Source organism: Pipistrellus hanaki (assembly GCF_964339955.1).
Source record: "Pipistrellus hanaki genome assembly, chromosome: 3".
NCBI lineage: Eukaryota > Metazoa > Chordata > Mammalia > Chiroptera > Vespertilionidae > Pipistrellus > Pipistrellus hanaki.
The window spans coordinates 168,006,656-168,026,621 of NC_140505.1; the positions used below are offsets into that span (position 1 = coordinate 168,006,656).

The 19,966-nt window shown below is 37.9% G+C and overlaps 1 protein-coding gene across 1 annotated transcript; it reads left to right on the forward strand.

Annotated features, from left to right (window-relative positions):
• Positions 1-4,836: 4,836 nt before the first annotated feature.
• Positions 4,837-17,530, forward strand: LOC311619379 (killer cell lectin-like receptor 2). The gene is made up of 7 exons (XM_084877652.1): positions 4,837-5,078; positions 6,385-6,501; positions 8,751-8,840; positions 10,061-10,282; positions 12,181-12,323; positions 14,868-14,968; positions 16,104-17,530. Exons 1-7 carry the CDS (start codon positions 5,057-5,059, stop codon positions 16,258-16,260), a joined length of 852 nt encoding a protein of 283 aa, XP_084733778.1. The 5' UTR covers positions 4,837-5,056; the 3' UTR covers positions 16,261-17,530.
• Positions 17,531-19,966: the final 2,436 nt, after the last annotated feature.

Genomic DNA, 19,966 nt, shown 5'->3' on the forward strand with positions numbered 1-19,966 from the left:
ATAAATAAAAAGTAAACAAAAGAAAGGCTCAACAACATCACTGTTTCCAAGGGCAGTGAGATATAAATAACCAGATCTGAGGTCACAGAATTTTTTTTTTTTTTTTGAGATAAGCAGTTTGCTGCTACATGTTTCCCAGATCCTAGATCTTATTAACATGTCCTCCCCAAACCCCTCTCCCTAACACACACACACTTTATTTCAAGCACCTGCACCCTAAACCTGCCACATTAGGGTAGAGAACTTAGTTCAGTGTCAGGATTTCTGGATTGTAGTCCTGCTTTGGGAGAGACAGAAAAGAAGACCTCAGTTATATTGAGGTCTAAGAAATTCTATCTATAATGCTTATTTCATTTAATTTTTCCAAGTCTGTGAAGTGAGAGCTACTCTTATTAAACATACTAGAGGCCTGGTGCATGAATTTGTGCATGGGTGTGGTCCTTCAGGGAGGCCTGCGGAGATTGGCCCAGCCTCACAGCCCCATAGCCCTGCCTGGCACCCCAGCTTGTCCTGGCACTGCCCTCTCACCTGCTCTACCATCCAGCCTGCAGGGTGATTGGTTGGGGCTGGGAGTCCCCTTCTTCTCCCTTGCCTCCCCTCATCCCCTCCCTCCCTGCTAGTCACCATCTGCGGGGCGATCAGCAGGGTGATTGGGCCCCCGTTCACACCCACCTTGGCTTTGCTCCGCCTGCTCACTGCTCCACTCTCATCGGGGCCCATTGGGGCCTGCAGCATCTCCACTGACACCCACTGCCAGCGCTGCATTGCTGACACCCACCATGTTCCACGCTTACCCCTGGTGGTCAGCACATGTCTTAGCGAGCGGTCAAACTTCTGGTTGACCTCCCAGTCAGACTCCCAGTTGAAAACTGTCCAAGGGGACAATTTGCATATTAGGCTTTTATTATATAGGACACATATGTCAAACACAAGGCCTGCGGGCCAAATCCAGCCCGCCAGGCCTTGCAATGTGGCCCGCACCGCGCTGTCATCACTGCACTCCACTGTCAGTTTATGACATTGTCAGTTTATGACTGTTCAGTAAACCATTCGGCCCGCGATTTAGGCTGGATTTTAGATTTTGGCCTCTTCTCTGATTGAGTTCGACACCCCTATATTATAGGATGATAATACCCCAGTGCATGGATTTGTGCACATTGAAAGGAAATTAATTGGAAGGTGGCCGGCAGGGTGAGATTGGGTGAGATGACCACCCTGGAGCTAACCTCCTGCAGTCCCTCCCTGGCATCTGTGGAGTGAGCAGGGTCCCTTCAGCAGGTGGGGTCCCTTGGCCTGGCCTGTGGGGATTGGGCCAAAACCAGCTCTCTGACATCCACCAATGGGTCCCAGGGTGTGAGAAGGCACTCTGCAAAGTTGCTGTCATACAGGGTGTGGAATACGAACACAAGTGTGCAGTAAACCAGATTCGGGGCTGACACAGTGCCCCAGGAACAACATAACCCATGGCTGAAGGTGTAATTGCATGGCCACCTGAGGAATCAGGCTCCCTCCTCTTTAGTTTTGGGGTGTGTTACCCAAGAACCTTCTCTGCCAAGTCACTGCAGCTTGGCAGCTCCTACATTGAGCATCTTCCCCCTGGTGGTCAGTGCGTATCATAGCGACTGGTCAGATGGTAGGAGAGACACCTTTTATATATATAGATGGTAAAACTTGATTTGGAGTGACTTGTTGAAAATTTTATTGCTAGGCAGGATTTGAATCTTGGATTTCAAATAATAATATTTCACACTTAATGAGAGCCTGCTATATATTTGCCAGTTCTGCTAAGGCTCTTTATATGATCTATCTCATTCTATCCTCACAGCATCCTTGGAAGGCACATATTACTGCTTCACTGATGAATCTGAAGGTTTAGACAAGTAAATGACTTGTTGTAAGTCACACATAGAAGCTAGGAGTGGCATTTCAAGCCAGATATTTCTGTTTCCAGAATTCATGCTTTGTAGGAAAAGATTTGTTAAAAATCCAGGCCCTGTTAAATTCATAGTCTGTATTCTAGTCAGTCAGACCTGTTGGAAACAGGGGGTCAAGAACTAGCAATAACCTGTCCTTTGGCAAGTCAGTCAGCCTCTTGGGATTAGTTTCTTCATTTGTAAAATGGGTGCAATAAGAAATAGCTGTCAGCCTTAGCTGGTTTGGCTCAGTGGATAGAGCATCGGCCTGTGGACTGAAGGGTCCCAGGTTTGATTCCGTCAAGAGCACATTCCTGGGTTGCAGACTCCATTCTCAGTGTGGGGCATACAGGAGGCAGCCAATCAATGATTCTCTCTCATCATGGACATTTCTTTCTCACCCTCTCCCTTCCTCTCTGAAATCAATAAAAATATATTAAAACAAAAAGAAGTAGTTGTCAGCACTGGGAGGTTTCAATATGCTTCTACACACAGTATGTTTGATATGCTTATATATACAGTAGGTTCTCCAATAAATGATAGCTTTTCTCTCTGCCACCTTTCCACAACCATTCTGCTTCTTCCACTCTAACTTCCTCAGCAGAACTTCCTTCCTTCCTTCCTTCCTTCCTTCCTTCCTTCCTTCCTTCCTTCCTTCCTTCCTTCCTTCCTTCCTCCCTCCCTCTCTCCCTCCCTCCCTCCCTCCCTCCTCTTATTTATTTATGGCATTGGGATAGAGGGCCAGGGATCTTCTTTCTCTGTTTTGAGCTTGACAAAGCCAATCCAAGGTTAGGGTAAAGAAAGAAGAAAACGCCCAGCATCAGCTATCCCTGTAATATCCAGGCTCTCCCCATAACATCTTGCTTACATTGTTGAATGAAATTCATGTCTGGGAGGTATTTCAACTAATTGTTGCACGTGATGACAAGTGACAGGCCTTGGTAGTGATTCAGAGATTAAAGATTGCAGTGGATGGAGGACAGAAGTTGAGGGCCAAACCCTGGGCAGCATAACCTAAACGGGACCCGTACATTCAGTGGACGGTATTTGTAATTCGTTTGGAGGGGAGGGGAGAGGCAGGCGCAAACAAGAGCGGGGAGGTCGTCTCAAGCATGATGTTTGCTGGTGGCAAGAGGTAGGTAAGGAAAGAAAAGAGGAAGCCAGGTATTGGGTCACAGCAAGAGGCAATTGGGGTGGGTTTGTTTCTGTGTAATTAATGTCCCCTTTTGGTTCCCCACCCCCCTCCTCCTCCCCACACTCCATAGTAACTACCATCAGCTGAGTTGAGAGGCAACTTAAATTGGTTTCATAGGACTGTATGTCAGAAGTTTGACCAGGACTCTGTGAAATGAAAGCGAATATCTGGCTCATAGAAACAGTGAGATAAATGTATTTATTTCTTTTAGCTGGTAGGTTATTGACATCTATGAAGTAAGGTTTGTGGACAAAACTTAAGTATAGAAATAACTTACCAGCATCTCTTCTCAAATAATCAAATACGAACATTTTCAACATACAGCTGGTAGTGTATAAATAAAATAAACTTTTCTGGAAAGCATTAGGTAATATGTGTCAAAGTTCTTTAATGTATATGCACTTTGACTCCATAATTTCATGTTTAAATTTTTTCTTAAGAAAATATTCAAGGGTACAAGCCAAATATCTTTTTATACTAACTAGAAAAAAAAAAAAAAGGAGGGGGGGAACAATCTAAATGTCCCACAGTGGAGAATTGCCTAAATAACTTATGATATAGACCAGTGTTTTCCAAACTTCTCTCATGATGAGAATCACCTGGTGGAGTTGTTAAAATACAGATTCCTGAATCCCAACTAAGAAGTGCTAAACTAGAATTTTTGGGAACATATAGGTAAATTGTATATTTAACTTAGTGCTCTGTAAGCAATTTTACTTATATGTTCCCAAAAATTCTAGTTTAGCACTTCTTATTTGGGATTCAGGAATCTGTATTTTAACAACTCCACCAGGTGATTCTCATCATGAGAGAGGTTTGGGAAACACTGATATAGACCATCCAGGAAATAATTATATGGCATTTAAAATGTCCATATTTTCCAAATAGTAATAAGAGAAAGTTTCTGACAGATGGGCCATATGGGGTATCTCCCAAAATGTACATACATTTTGACAGTTGATAGCTCAATTTTGAAAGTGAAGTGTATTTTAATAAGCACTACCTTTATAATTATTCAAAGTGTGTGTATACATTTTTGGGGGATATCCTATATTTTAGGCATATTTTTTTAAAATGAGAAAACATGTATTAGATAATAATTAATCAAAAACATAGTATAAAGTTAAACATTGTATAACATTGATGGTAAATGGATAAAAGATACATTTTGAACCCAGCTAGCATGGCTCAGTGGTTGAAGGTTGACTTATGAGCCAGGAGGTCAAGACTAGGTTCCCCGTTAGGGCACATGCCCAGTTTGTAGGCTCCATCCCCAGGTGGGGGGGAGTGGTGGTAAACATGCAAGAGGCAGCTGATCAATGATTCTCTCTCATCATTGATGTTTCTCTCCCTCTCTCTTCCTCTCTGAAATTAAAAAAAAAGATATAAAAAACCCATACATTTTGATAATGTATGGATAAAACGGTAGAAGTACAGCAAAAATGTTATAATGAAGTTATGGAGAAAGTTTCTGACGGGCTATTTAAGTCATGATATTTTTTACATATATGTATATAGACATATTTATAATCTACATTTTAATCATTTATTTTTACTACTAGTAGTTTCTTTGAAGTAGGCTGGTTTTTGTGAAAAATATTAGTATTTGTTTGTTGTTGTTTTTTTAATGCTGTGTACCTTTATCTTTATGTCCTCAGGTGTTGCTTTTTAAATGCAGTCGTGCAGATACCAAGTAGCTGGTTAGTTGACATGAAGGAACATGTAGCTCGTGACCGTCTTTCCTTCGCATCAACACCAGCTTTCATCATACAGTTTCCTTTCATCACCTTGGTCAAGAGGAGGGGCAGACAATTCTGAGTTGGCGTATTATTCAGAGACGATTCACTGCTGCCTTCCATCTTCCAGCCCCTCAAGCACTCAAGGATCCAGAGTTGGAAACGCTAACATCTTCCACCTCATTTTTGGGTCAGCTTTCCCCACCTGCATCATGACTACATCCACAGATACAGGTAACATTTACTACTAATGCCTCAGTGCTTGACCTGAGCGTCCTGTTAGTTCTCCTCCTAAAGAAAAACAACCTGATAAACTAGGGTTTTAGGAATATGTTACTTTATCAATTACAAATGACTAGGCATGAGTATGGGATTGATTAGGAAGGCAATTCGATTGCGTTAAAACTACATCATCTCTTGAAGGGAATGTGAAAACTAGCTCAGCGTTCACATTTAATGTGGACTTAATGATTTGCATGGTATCTGTTCCATCTTGAAGGATTCTGTAATAGAAAACACTCCCTTTCCTTAGGAAATTGGAGGAAATGTGAATAGTGAAGTTTAGAAAATTTTGTAAATAAAAATAAAAATGTAAAAGGACAGAGCTACACATGCAATTTGTTTTCCATACTATCTGTTTCTTGTATATCATCTTTTCACATGGATTAATGCAGGGAGCAAGGTACATTTTAAATATTTATTATTTAATAATTCCTTTTTAATATTGACATTCATTAATAAATTAAATTCTTTATAGATATTACCTAATGACTGCCTTTAAAAATTTTTATTTTAATATAGACCTCTCAGGCAGCAACATATACAGGAAGATTATTTCTAGAATTTTAATGTACATGCAGTCATTTGGGATTAAAAATGCAGGTATTTGGCTCCAACCTGAAATTTTTGTTCAGCATATCTTGCATGGGGCACTGGAATCTGAAATGCTAACAAATCTGCAAGGTTAACTCTCAAATAATTCTTTTGCAGATGGTGTATGGGATACACTTTGGGAAACACTTTGAGTTATGTTATAATTAAATAGAACGAGCAAACTTTTTAACAATTTATATGCAGAGTTGAACAGTGAATAATGTTTTTTAAAGTCAGGTATTTATATTTTCAGAATTTCAAAAACATAGAATTTTGGTGTTATAAATTGATAACTTTAAAGGTGTTTCAGGCATTTGGGATGGTACCAATTTTGGCTAACAATTGTACGTATGTATATGTTGAACATTTTGAGCTAGATTGGCTAGGTGAATAGAACCCAGCCTATTCAATCTCTTGGTAAATATTATTTTTCATATTTTCTAATAATCATGGGTGTAATATAAATTTCTTATATAAATCAGTCTCAGCTTATGTGCTTTAGACATTCTAATTAATTAATAAATACACATTTATATCACAGGCAGACATACACACATACCTCTCATTTCTGACATGCTCCTATAGACTAACGTTTTACATTTTCTTTAGACAGAAATCATCCTGATGTAGGGTTTTAATGCGAAACATTTTTCTCTTTGTACTCTAGAGATGAGCGATCAGGAATTAATTTATTTAACCCCTGCATTTCATCAGAGTCCATCAGAGCCACAAAATTCATTAAGGCCTCGTGGTACTCAAAGCCCTGGGAAAACTGATGGCAAAGGTATATGTCTTAAGCATCTGGATTCACCCGTGTTTATGGCTTGTCAAATGCTTGAAGCTTGAAAAAATGTTTTTATCTGTACTTCAGGTTCTCAGATGGTAATAAAACATTAGGTTTGTAGTAATAGAAAAGTATTTTTTTCTCTTTCTTTTTTTTTTTTTTTTTTACATTTGTGAGAAGGGAAAAATGAGTGAATTCTTCAAATTTGAGGAGCTAAGAGAGTATTTTCATTCAAATTTGGGCAAGGAATTTTTGAGGCCTTTAACCTTGGCTCCATGCCTCAATTTATTGGAGTGTTGTCCCGAACACCGAAAGGTTTGGGGCTCACTTTCCAGTGGACAGTGTATGGGAGACAACTGATGTTTCTCTCTCCTCTCTCTCAAATAAAAAAATAGAAACATATCCTCGGTGAGGATTAAAAAAAAAAAAAAAAAGTAGAATCTCAAGAAAACATTGCATTTCCTAGACAAATAAAAGTCTAAGAAACATTTAAGAGTTGAAAAACATGATTTTATTCAGACAAAAGGTATTTTAAGTGCTTTAAATATTTACCAAACCTTGATGGCAATGAAGCTGCAAATCTGTTAAAATCAAAAGGCGCATTCTAATTTTTCTATTCTCTCTCTCAACTATTGTCACAATTAAACTTTATTTATTTATTTATTTATTTATTTATTTATTTATTTATATTTTATTGATTTTTTACAGAGAGGAAGGGAGAGGGAGAGAGAGTCAGAAACATCGACCAGCTGCCTCCTGCACACCCCTTACTGGGGATGTGCCCACAACCAAGGTACATGCCCCTGACCAGAATCGAACCTGGGACCCTTCGGTCCACAGGCTGATGCTCTATCCACTGAGCCACACTAGTTTCGGCTCCACAATTAAACTTTAAATTGAGAATAACTTTTATTATTTTAATACAGTGATGGTAAGAAATACAGCTCTTAGATATTGGGGACACAAATGTAGGAGGCTAAATATAGATAGCCTTGTCTAGTGAAAAATAAAGTTGATGAGAAAGAAAGAAAAGTTGATTTCTAGATGTATCTTTAAGAATGGATCCCAATCTCATTTGCAGCTTCAGAATATCCACTATTGGCTACCAATTTCTCAAGAATATTGACTGTGCCTGGACAGTGTGACTCAGTGGTTAAGCACTGGCCCATGAACCAGGAGGTCATGGTTCAATTCCCAGACTGGGCACATGCCTGGGGTGCGGCTCTATCCCTAGTAGGGGGCTTGCCAATTGATGTTTCTTTCTTATCCGTGTTTCTATTGCTCCCTCCCCCTCCTCCTCTCTAAAATAATATATCTATAATAATAAAAGCCTAATATGCTAATTAGACCAAACAAACTTGTGGAATCCTTTCTTCTGGACAAAGCCTCAGCAGGCGGGGGCTGAGGGAGAGGCAGCTGTGGGGGCCAAGGTCGTTGCACGGATTTTGTGCCTCTAGTGTGTGTGTGTGTGTGTGTGTGTGTGTGTGTGTATTGACTACTTTCCTTTCTTCTTCATGGTTAGTTGTGATCATGGCAAGGAGTACACACACTAGTGTGGATTCTCATAAATGTTTGCTGTGTGTACTGTCACCTGTACTTTTTAAAAATATATATTTTATTGATTTTTTTACAGAGAGGAAGGGATAAAGAAGGAGAGGAATAGAGAGTTAGAAACATTGGTGAGAGAGAAGCATCAATCAGTTGCCTCCTGCACACTCCCTACAGGGGATGTGCCCACAACCAAGGTACATGCCCTTGACCGGAATCGAACTTGGACCCTTCAGCCACAGGCAACCGGTTAGGGCTGCCACCTGTACTTTTGAAATCCTATAGAACTGTTTTTGTGTGTAGGGTTTCTACCATGGGTGTATGCCAGTCAGAAATCTGAAACTTTAAAACTGTAACTACTAGATTCCCGATTTAGATCAATTTGTATGATATAATTTTGTAAAATTTTCAGAAAACATTTGTTCCTTTGTTGCAAATGGTGTCCCAGTAAAGGTTAGTAGTGGGCCAAGCTCTACTCCTGGTGATTTTTTTTTAATTTAAAAATTTTTTTAATTTAATGATCTTAAATGTATGATATATCCTAGACTATGCAAGTGGATTATGACTTATCTTAAATTACATGTAGATTAAATTATATTTTACACACATGTAATATATATCTATAATATATATATATATATATATATATATATATAATATATATAATATCCTTCTGATTATTTTTTCTTCTGTATTTAAAGAGTTTTCAGTACCCTGGCGTCTCATTGCAGTGACTTTTGGGATCCTCTGTTTACTTCTAATCATGACAATCATAGTTTTGGGAACAATATGTAAGTAACTAAATACACCCTTTGAGTCTGAGTAATAGCACTAATAATCAATTTTGCAGTTATTAATAATCAGTTGTTCTCTGGATGTCATAAGGGAATGTTTCAGATGGCTTTTTCTTGATGATTTTTTCCTAGACACATCACAGTATTATTTTCATTTCACTTACCTATTTCAATGACTCTGCAGCCTCATTCTTTATCATACAGGTAATATTCCTTTTGATACAGGACTTAGTAATATTCTGCGTTCCAAGTTTCGATCACTGTGAATCTTAGATAAACATTCTTTAAGAAACAACTGTTTGAAATAAATTCTGACTTTCTTTTATTGTTCTATGATCTCATTTATGTGTGGACTGTAATGAACAAACTAAACTGATGAACAAAATAGAAGCAGAGGCATGAATGCATGGAATAGACTAACAGCTGTCAGAAGCAGGAGTGGGGGTGGGATTAGGGGGTGGATGAAAGAAGGTGAAGAGATTAGCCAAAGAACATATATGCATAACCCATAGATACAGACAACTGTGTGGCGATAGCCAGAGGGAAGGGGGATGGTAGCTGGGTGGAGCTGGGCAAAGAGGTGGGGGGAGGGAGGTAAGGGGACATTTATAATAGTGTCAACAATAAAAATAAAGCTAAAAAGAATGCAATGAAGAAATGATTTAGTAAGAATTTAGAGTGATTCTGTACATAGATGTTGGAATTTTGAGTCCATCAACTTTTATTTTTTATTTGAATTTCTTGATATCTTTAGAGAAAATTAGTAATATATTGCACTCAGATTAAGTGACATATTGGGATCTTTCTCCTTTTTTTCTATGTTTATCCTATTTAATAATAATGGTGCTGTTTCTTCATGTGTCTTAGAGCAGATTTTCATACTCAGATGTGTTGCTAAAAGTTGGCTAACTGATTTTTACTTTGGTACCTATTTTTAAGTAATGTGCTAACTACCAAAATGAAACTAAACTGAATGGTAAGGTGTTGCTATCATAATTTTATTCAGATCTCTTATTTTATTTATTCTAGACTTAAATTGCTAACTGTGAGAAGTTTGAGCTTTTCATTTGTATTATCAGCTTGCTGAGGTGTTACTTTCTAAATGTCAAATTGCTAATTAAAGTAATGAAATGGGTTGATTGTCGAAGTGAGATTTTTTCTCTATACTTTCAGCATTTCAGCAATATGAGTATAGTTTTGAATCTTATTAATTTTAGTTTTTCAGTATAATCAAGGAAAACATCAACAAGATGAAATTCTACAAAACCTCCAACAAAAGTACCACATTTTGCAAAATGACAACTACTTAACAAAGCAACTTTTGGCAAATAAGACTCTAGAGTTTGACATTCTCAAAAATGAAACAGTTCAGTCGGAAAAGAAACCGGTCTCATGTCATAGAAAAGAGAAAATCTCTTCAAAATCTTTGCAAAATACAGGTAGGAAGGAACTCTTCAGTGAGAGACTGCATTACTTTTCATCATTTCTTCTTCAGAAGCTTCAAAGTTAATAACAGGCTTGCGATATATGCTAGCTGTCTGGTTCTATCGGGGACAATTAATTTATGCCTCTTAGAAATAATATGGGTCTTTGCGATTGCTTATTTTGAATATGGGTTTGAGACCCCAGGAGGCATGTTTAGGTTAGCAGTCCCCTGTATTCCCCAAAAGTTAATGGCAGTTCACCTACTGCTTCCAGAAGGTGAAATAATATGTTAGCTCCCCTGAAAATTCAGATTATTTTGGACCTGGGGGCAAAATTAGTCACTTCTACTTTGTTGCTGAAGTAGATGCTATCAATAAAAGTAGACATATGCTGCAATGGGCATAAAGCCTTTTATTTGGATGCTGTTGTAAAGATAATTCTAGTGTGTGTGTGTTTGCCAATTTTGTTTTTCCATTCTGCCTTGACTTCAGATTGTGATCAATATGTATTCCCTACAATACATCTGCAAGATTTGTCACAGTGTTGATATTTGTGAAACTATGTGTGGTAATACCTATAAAAAATTACAGGAGATGAAAATATGAATTTCATACAATAAATTCTCTTATCATGCATGACAATGGAGTGAATTGACCTGGTTATCAGCAATTAATGCATATTTGTTTGGGATTTAGAGTTTACAAATGGTTTTTGCATATTTAACCTCATTTAGGCATGGTAATCAGTGGAAATTATCATCTTCATTGTTAAAGCATCAATAATATTTTTAAAACTTGGTGTATTGTAAAATACATAAGAGATAAAGAAAAAAATTTCCAAATAATATTTATTTAGAAGACATTCCAGAAATTTCTTTGAATTTTATTATTCTTTAAGCAACTTATTGAGGTATTACTAATATTTTAAAAACTGTATGTATTTAATGTATACAATTTGATGACTTTGGATATATACATACACTTGTAAAATGATCCACAATTAGGGTAATATCTCTCAATTTTTTCTCATGTCCACTTTTTTTTTTTTTTGTGGTAAGAACACTTGACATACGATCTCTCCTTTTACAAACTGTTTTATTTTATTTTTTTAAATCCTCACTTGAGGGTATTTTTCCATGGATATTTAGGGTGAGTGGCAGAGAGAGGGAAAGACAGAGAAAAACATCGATGTGAGAAAAACATATCAATTGGTTGCCTCCTGCATGAGCCCTGACCAGGGCCCAGTCTGAGGAGGAGCCTGTATGTAAGGTATGTGCTCTTGACCAGACCAAACCTGGGACCCTTTGGCCCTCAGGCTGACACTCTATCCACTGAGCAAAACTGGCTGGGGCTTCTTACCAAGTGTTTAAGTGCACAATGCAATATTGTCGACTATAGGCACTATGCTGTATAGCAGATGTCTAGAATTTATTCATCTTGCATAACTGAAGCTTTATGCCCATTGAGCAACTACCCATTTCTCCCTCCTACTTGCCCCAGCATGCTACTTTCTGTTTCTCTGAGTTTGACTGTTGAAAATAGCTGGTGTAACAGCATTCATGTAGTATTTGTCCTATGTCTGGCTTATTTCATTTAGCACAGTATCCTCAAGGTTCATCCATGTGGCTGCCTATGGCAGGATCTCATTCTATGTAAGGCTGAATTGTACTTCAAGTATGTATAGCCCACACTTTTAAATCCACTCATCTGTGGATGGACATTGGGATGTCTCCATATCTTTGGCTATTGTGAATAATGCTACATGGAACATGGGTGATATCTCTTGGTATTCCAGAATTTTGATGAACCTCATGTTATCATTATTGGTAGCTATTAAGATTTTATCCAGGTATAGAAGGCTGACAGAATGCCAGATAAGTAAGAAGATTAATGTTTTACCTTACATGTTATAGGCCAACTCGAAGAAGAACTCTGGTCCTGTTGTGGAGTGAACTGTTATATTTTTACCACTGAAAAGAGAACCTGGACAGAATGTAAACAGACTTGCCAAAGTAAAGGATTATCTCTTTTGAAGATAGACGATGAAGATGAAATGGTATCATGGATGATATTCACCTTTATTCTCTCGGACTTTGTCTCCTACTCTCACACCCAAGTTATTGAGGACAGGGGGAGGGTTTCCAGAAAAAGGAACCTTCAGCTATTCTTTGTGTTGTATCTGTTGGGTGAGCAAAAATAGTACAGTTTAGAGTCTCCCAGGAGACTCTGCCTACCAATAAGAACACGATCTTTTTATTTACTAAGCATTCAGTATATATTATCTATCATGATCATTGTTATGTCCAAAGTGGAAACCTCTTCGAGGATGCATCTTGGGGCTTTGCAATCATCTTTCTTTTCAAGAAAAACACAGAGAAATATGCCTCTCTTTTGATGAAGTACTTAGTCGTACAGGCTGGAACCAGCAGTTATTTCTCCCAATAAGGTGACAACTAAAATCCTGGAATAACATGGCAAAGTAGTTACTGCAAGGAATCCAGGAGCCAGACTGCCTGTGGTCAATTCCAGCTCTGGCACTTACTAGTTCCATAACCGTGCTAAATGACTCAACCTCTCTTAGTTTCAGTTCCCCCACCTGTTAAAATGGAGATAATGATGAGAAACATAAAGCTGATAACAGTTTTACAGTTTCAGCCTCATGGTGATTTTCATTGCATCTGCAGGCAACATTTACTTGATCAATATTCTTAAACAAGTTTTTTTTTTTTTTTAATTGATTCCAGAGAGGAAGGGAGAAGGAGCGAGAATTAAAAACGTCAGTGATGAGGGAGAATCACTGATTGGCTGCCTCTTGCACACCCCACACTGGGGATTGAGCTGGCAACCCAGGCATGTGTCATGACCAGAATCAAACTGTGACCTCCTGGTTCACACAGTTTATATACAAATCTAACAGATGTTTTAAATCACAAGGCAGAAGATTTTAGGTGGTCATAAAATATTTTCTGTATTTGAGTCAGTAAAACAGTTAAATTTAAGCCTATATTTTTAAAACACATTCAGTCATTTAACTAGACATTATTTAATATGTCACTTTGATTCTACATTTTTGGAGTAGTAAAAACGTCTAAATTCTTCCCCATTTTCCTTTACCTCTTTTAACTACTAAACTATAGCAAGGTTTTCTTGTATGAGGCTGAAGTTGTAATGTACACCTTCCCACATATGCTTATTTTACTACTAGAGGCCCAGTGCATAAAATTCATTCACAGGAGGGGGTAGGGGGGCGGCGGGTGGCCTGCATCTGCTCACAATCTGGGACCTCTGGCTCCTAACTGCTCACCTGCCTGCTTGTCTGATAGTCCCTAACCACTCTGCCTGCCTGCCTGATGCCCCTATACTGCTCAACTGCCTTCCTGATCACCTCTAACCACTTGCCTACCTGCCTGATCACCCCTAACTACCTCTATCTGCCTAATTGCCCCTAACTTTCTCTGCCTTGGCGCCCCACCATTGTGGCTTGGTTTGGAAGGTCATCTGGAAGGTCATTCAGCTGTCCAGTCTAATTAGCATATTACACTTTAATTTTATTTATTTATTTTTAAATTTATTTATTGATTAAAGTATTATATATGTGTCTTTATTCCTCCATTACCCCTCAACCCTTCCCCCCCCATTCATACCCTTATCCCCCTGTTGTCTGTGTCCATTGATTAGGCTTATATGCATGTATGTAAGTCATTTGGTTGATCTCTTCCCTTTACCCCCACCGTCCCCTACCTTCCCTGAGGTTTGACGATCTGATCAATGTTTCTCTGTCTCTGGATCTGTTTTAGTTCATCAGTTTATGTTGTTCATTATATTCCACAAATGTGTGAGATCATGTGATATTTATCTTTCCCTGTCTGGCTTATTTCGCTTAGCATAATGCTCTCCAGCTTCATCCATGTTGTTACAAATGGTAAGAACTCCTTTTTACCGCAGTGTAGTAGATGTACCATAGTTTTCTAATCCAGTCATCTGCTGATGGGCATTTAGGTTATTTCCAAATCTTAGCTATGGTGAATTGTGCTGCTATGAACACAGGGGTGCATATAGCCTTTCTTATTTGTGTTTCTAGTTTCTTGGAATATATTCATGGAAGTGGGATCACTAGGTTAAATGGGAGTTCCATTTTTAGTTTTTTGAGAAAACTTCATACTGTTCTCCACAGTGGCTGTTTCTCAGAGAGGAAGGGAGAGGGAGAGATAGATTAAAACATCAATAATGAGAGAGAATCATTGATTGGCTGTCTCCTGCATGTCTCCCACTGGGGATTGAGCCTGCAACCCAGGCATATGCCCTTGACCAGAATTGAACCCCGGACCCATCAGTTCCCAGGCTGATGCTCTATCCACTGAGCCAAATTGGCCAAAACTCTTGCAGCCATTTTTATACAAATAATGTACTAGGAGAAAATTATGTTGGAAAATGAAAATACAAGGAATGAGGGTAGAAAGAACTTTCTAGAAAGGAGGTATTCAGGATGACATGGGAAGCAGCAGAGAACTGGCCACCAACTCAGCTGGCTGCTTTTCCTGTGGTCTCCATTCATCTCACTGATGGAAATTTAGTCACGTATGTTGTGATTCCTTTACAGTCCTTCCTTCGATCTCAGACTTATAAAAATAGATACTGGATTGGATTGTCCTTTAATGAAGAGACAAGTAAATGGGAATGGATTGACAAGGGCACTGGAATGTAAGTCTCTGAAATGCATCCAAACTATAACATCAGTGTTGGGGTAGGAAGTATTGTTTCTAAAAAGTATCTTCTCTCATTTCACACAGAAAACATGTGTGCAGGCCACAAGAACATTCTACCCATTACTCATATTTAACTTATCTTTTGTGTTCTGCCCATGCCTCACAAGCTGTTTAGTGTCATTTATCTTATTTGTTTCTTTCCCTTTTTTTCTTGCAACAGATTTGAATATTTTTAAATAATCCAGCAAAAGCAAATTACATGAGGGGCTGGTTTATGATTTTGGATCCTTAAACAGGCTTGTTCTTTTGGTCTTCTCCTTAAATCTAAGGTTTAAGACGATTCTAGGCTATTTATACTGGAGATATATCCCTTTGGCATCTCATCCCTTTGTACCCTGTCCTCTGTTTAGGGTGGTGGGTGGAATTCCTTATTTGGCATACTCACCCTTCTGGGATCCCATCCTTTACTTAATAACTCTTAGCCTGAGTGTGAATTTGCTTCTTGCCTGCCGTTCATACATTTATTCAAGAAGGTTTAAATTATTTTTTGTAATCAGCATCTTTCACCTTTTTAATAGAAAGTTTTCTGGCACCTAACCCACTTTTCTTAAGAAATCCTGCTTTTACACATTTTTCAATGGATTGTCACACTTTAACTAATAATTAGCTATCAAACTGGGAAGGAAAAGTAAACTAGGCAAATAAAAAGATTGATTAAACCTCATTTCTGACTATATTATAATTCTACTTTTTGTTCTCAATAGAGTATATACACATGAGACCTGATTATCTGTATCATAGAAGTTCTTCTCTTTTTAACCTCTCACTTTTACTGAAAAATTTAATGTAACAAAACGTATTTGCGACATTATAATCCCATAGCAGTATTACAAGGTAATTTTGCCTTCTGACTAAAACTTTCCAGAGTGGAATAAAAGAGGAGACTGTGGGTGTAAACAAGAGGCTGAATGAGATTCTATTTGATGGATTAAGAGCCAAAGACAATGTTCCAGTGATGACTTAAACATTTGTGTAATCTTGGTCTATAGGCAACTGACTTAAAAATTATGATTTATGTTATTGTAAGCTTCAGAAGTAAAAGTTGACTACACATGTTTTCTGTTTTACAGTAATACTTCAATAATGAGTTGGACCTTCGGGAGAGGAGAATGTGCATTTTTAGCCCCAACGAGAATAACGACTATTGATTGTTCTAAAACCTACAATTGTATATGTGAGATGAACATTGTCCTCCTCCTCAATGAATATATTTGGAGGAAAAGATAAAATGGAATGTTGCCACTTTTAGTGTGTTTCCTGTAATGATCGGTGATTACTTAACAAAGTAATGTTTTTGACTGCAGACCTTAGTCCACGGCAGAAGCAGAGATGAGCTGGAAGAGAAGAAAATGCTCTTTCGGGCAATGATTTGAGAGATCAGATGTCATTGGTCTTCGTGGATAAGCAGGGAAGATTTTGCTTCTGGAGAGTAGTGACCCTTCTATTTAATGGACCTGTGGAATTCTCTGTTTCTCTTTCCTGGAACTACGCACAGAAACAATTAGAAAACTCATAAGTATTGATACCTGGGTCTTTTCCTTATTTGTAAGATAAATCATTGCAATAACCTCTGATTTTGAGAGATACCACAATTAAGAACTAAAAAAAATAGTTATCTTCCCCCCATCTAGATGCTTACCTCTCATCTTTAAAAATATATTTTGCTCTAATTTCAAACTTACTGATTAGTTAAAACAATAGTATAAGAAACTCATCTAACCATTACCCATAGTTACCATTTGTTTATGTTTTACTATCTGCACTTTATTGCACGTTCTCTCTCTCTCTCTCTCTCTCTCTTTCTCCTTCTCTCCCCTTGCTGATCCACTTGATAATAAATTAGTAACATTATGTCTCTTTGTCTAAATATTTTACAAAAACAGGAACTTGGTCTTGTATAACCACAGCGCAATTATCAAAATCAGGAAATTTAACATTGATAGAGTACTATGCTTTTGTCTGCAGTCCATATTTAAATTTTGTCAACTGTTTCAACAATGTTATTTATAGGTGTGTTTCCCTCATATTCAGAATCATGCAATGTATTTAGTCCTGATGTCTCCTTAGTCTTCTTTAATCTGGGACAGTTCTGAATGCTTCCATGGACTTTCTTGACCTTCACATTAAAAAAAAATAACCTTATTGAGTTATAGTTTGCATGCAATAAAGTGTATCCATTTAAGTCACAAGGTCAGTGGTTTTTTGAGAAATGTATACACCTGTTAAATACCATCAAATCAAGATATATAACATTTTCACCATCTCCAAAAGTTCCTTTTTGCCCCTTTCCACCCACCTGAACCCAGAGAAGCAGTGATATTCTTTCTGTCACTATAAATTAGTTTGCCTATTCTAGAATTTCATACTTCATATACTCATTTTTGTCTGAATTTTCTCAGCATCTTTTTGAATTTAGTTTTTCTCATATCAATAGGTTATTCTTTTTGTTACTGTATAGTATTCCATTTACAGACATGCCACAATTTGTTCATTCACCTATGAGCATTTGATGTGTTTCTAATTTTTTACTATTATTAATAAACCTGACATAAACATTTATGTGCAAATTACTGTGTGGACATGCGTTTTCATTTCTTTTTATTAAATACCCAAGAGTTGGTTGCTGAGTCCTATGGCAAGTGCATATTTGATTTTATAAGAATCATCTAGATTGTTTTCCAATGTGGTTGCATCATTTTACCATAGCAGCATATGAGAGTTCAACTGTCTCCATGTAATCACCAAAGCTTGTTATTGTCAGGCTTTTAAATTTCAGCCATAACAATGGGTGTGTAGTGGTATCTCATTGTGGTTTTTTATTTGTATTTCCCTGAAGAATAATGACATTAAGCATTTTTTTCATTTGTCTATTGCTATTTATATATCTTTGAATGTGAAGTATCTATTCAATATTTTGTCATGTTTCTTTTTAAAATTAGTTTCCTGTTTTCTTATTGTAGAATTATAAGAGTTCTTTATAGAATTGGATACAAATTCTTTGTTAAATATATGTATTACAAATACTTTCTCTCAGTCTTCATGTTGCCTTTTTATTTTTGTAATAATGTCTTTCAAGAGGTGAAGTTTTAAATTTTTTGATGAAGCTTAACATATCATTTTTCTTTTATTGTCCTAAAAAATCTTTGCCTATATTTGTCTTTCAGAAGTTTTATAGCTTTAATTTATACACTTAGATTGTACACATTTCAAATTAATTTTTGTGTGTGAGAAAAGGGTAGGGTTCACTGTTATTCTATAATGATATCCAGTTGATTTTGTACTATTGTTGAAAGACTTTCCTTTCCTCTATTGTAGGGGTGTCGAACTCAATCAGAGAAGGGGCCAAAATCTAAAATCCAGCCTAAATCGCGGGCTGAATGGTTTACTGAACAGTCATAAACTGACAATGTCATAAACTACAGCGGAGTGCAGTGATGACAGCGCGGTGCGGGCCACATTGCAAGGCCTGGCAGGCTGGATTTGGCCCGCGGGCCTTGTGTTTGACACATGTGCTCTATTGAATCACTTTGGTGCCTTTGTAGAAAATTGACTAACTGTGTGGGTCTATTCTGGATTCTCTATTCTGTCTCAGTGATCTATATGTTTATTCTTATAGAAATACTATACTGTCTCAATACTGTAGCTTTACAGTATGCCTTGGAATAAGATGTGCTAACAACAAAAAAATAAACAACCCAATTAAAAATGGGGCAGAGGTCCTGAACAGACATTTCTCCCAATAGACATTCAAACAGCGAACAGATCCTATAGAATAAAAGCCTAATATGCTAAGTGTCTGGTTATCTGGTTGGCTGTTCAACCAATCAAAGCATAATATGCAAATGACATGCTAAGGCCTTCAACTGCTCGCTATGACATGCACTTACCACCAGGAGCCAGACATTATGACCGGTAGGTTAACTTGCTGTTGGGGTCCGGCCAATTGGGACTGAGCTTGAGTGAGATGGACTGGACATGCCCTGGAGCCCTCCTGCAGTCCCTCCCTGGCTGGCCAACCTACCGCATCCCTCTCTGGCCCTGATCGTGCACCAGTGGGGTCCTTTAGCCTGGCCTGCACCCACTCACAATCAGGGACCCCTCAGGGGATGTCAGAGAGCTGGTTTTGGTCCAGTCCTGCAGGCTAGGCCAAGGGACCCCACTAGTGCACAAATTCATGCACCAGGCCTCTAGAATATCAGATGTTTACCTTCATTAACTATTAAGAAAATGCAAATCAAAACTACAATGAGATTCTATTAATAAGATAAGTAATAACAGTATTGGAGAGGTTGTGGAGAAAAAGAAACCCTCACTCACTGTTGGTGGGAATGTAAACTGGTATAGCCATTGGGGTAAGCAGTATGGATGTACCCCCCCAAAATTAGAGTTACCACACGAACCAGCAACTCCTCTTATGGGTGTCTACCTGGAAAACTTGAAAACATTTATTTGCAATGATATATGCAGGCCTATTTTCATTGCATCATTATTCACAGTGACCAAGACAATGAAACAACAGAAGTATTATGCCCCTCTATAGATGACTGGATAAAGAGTATATGGTACCTATATACAATGAAATACTTCTCAGCCATAAGAAAAGATGAAATATTACCACTTGCGACAACATAGCTGGATCTTGAGAATATCATGCTAAATGAAATGTCAGAAAGTCAAGAACCATATACTTTCACCCATGCATGGGGTATAAAACTGAAAGCAACAAATGAGCAAACAAGAAACATATAAACAAAAACTCATAGACATGGCAACAGATCAGTGGATACCAGAGGGAGAGGAGGGTGGGGAGGGTAGTGAAGGGTAGAGGGGGTTGACTGTATGACTGTGGAAGGAGGTTTGACTTTGGGTAGTGGAGACACAATGCAATATACAGATGATATGTGATAGAATTGTGCACCTGAGACCTGTATAA

Excerpts from the sequence above, each read along its gene's own strand:
- LOC311619379 (XM_084877652.1), top strand. The coding sequence starts at position 5,057 with ATGACTACATCCACAGATACAG. Across the intron at positions 12,324-14,867 it reads TAGACGATGAAGATGAAATG|TCCTTCCTTCGATCTCAGAC; the intron begins GTATCATGGATG and ends ATTCCTTTACAG. Across the intron at positions 14,969-16,103 it reads ATTGACAAGGGCACTGGAAT|TAATACTTCAATAATGAGTT; the intron begins GTAAGTCTCTGA and ends TCTGTTTTACAG.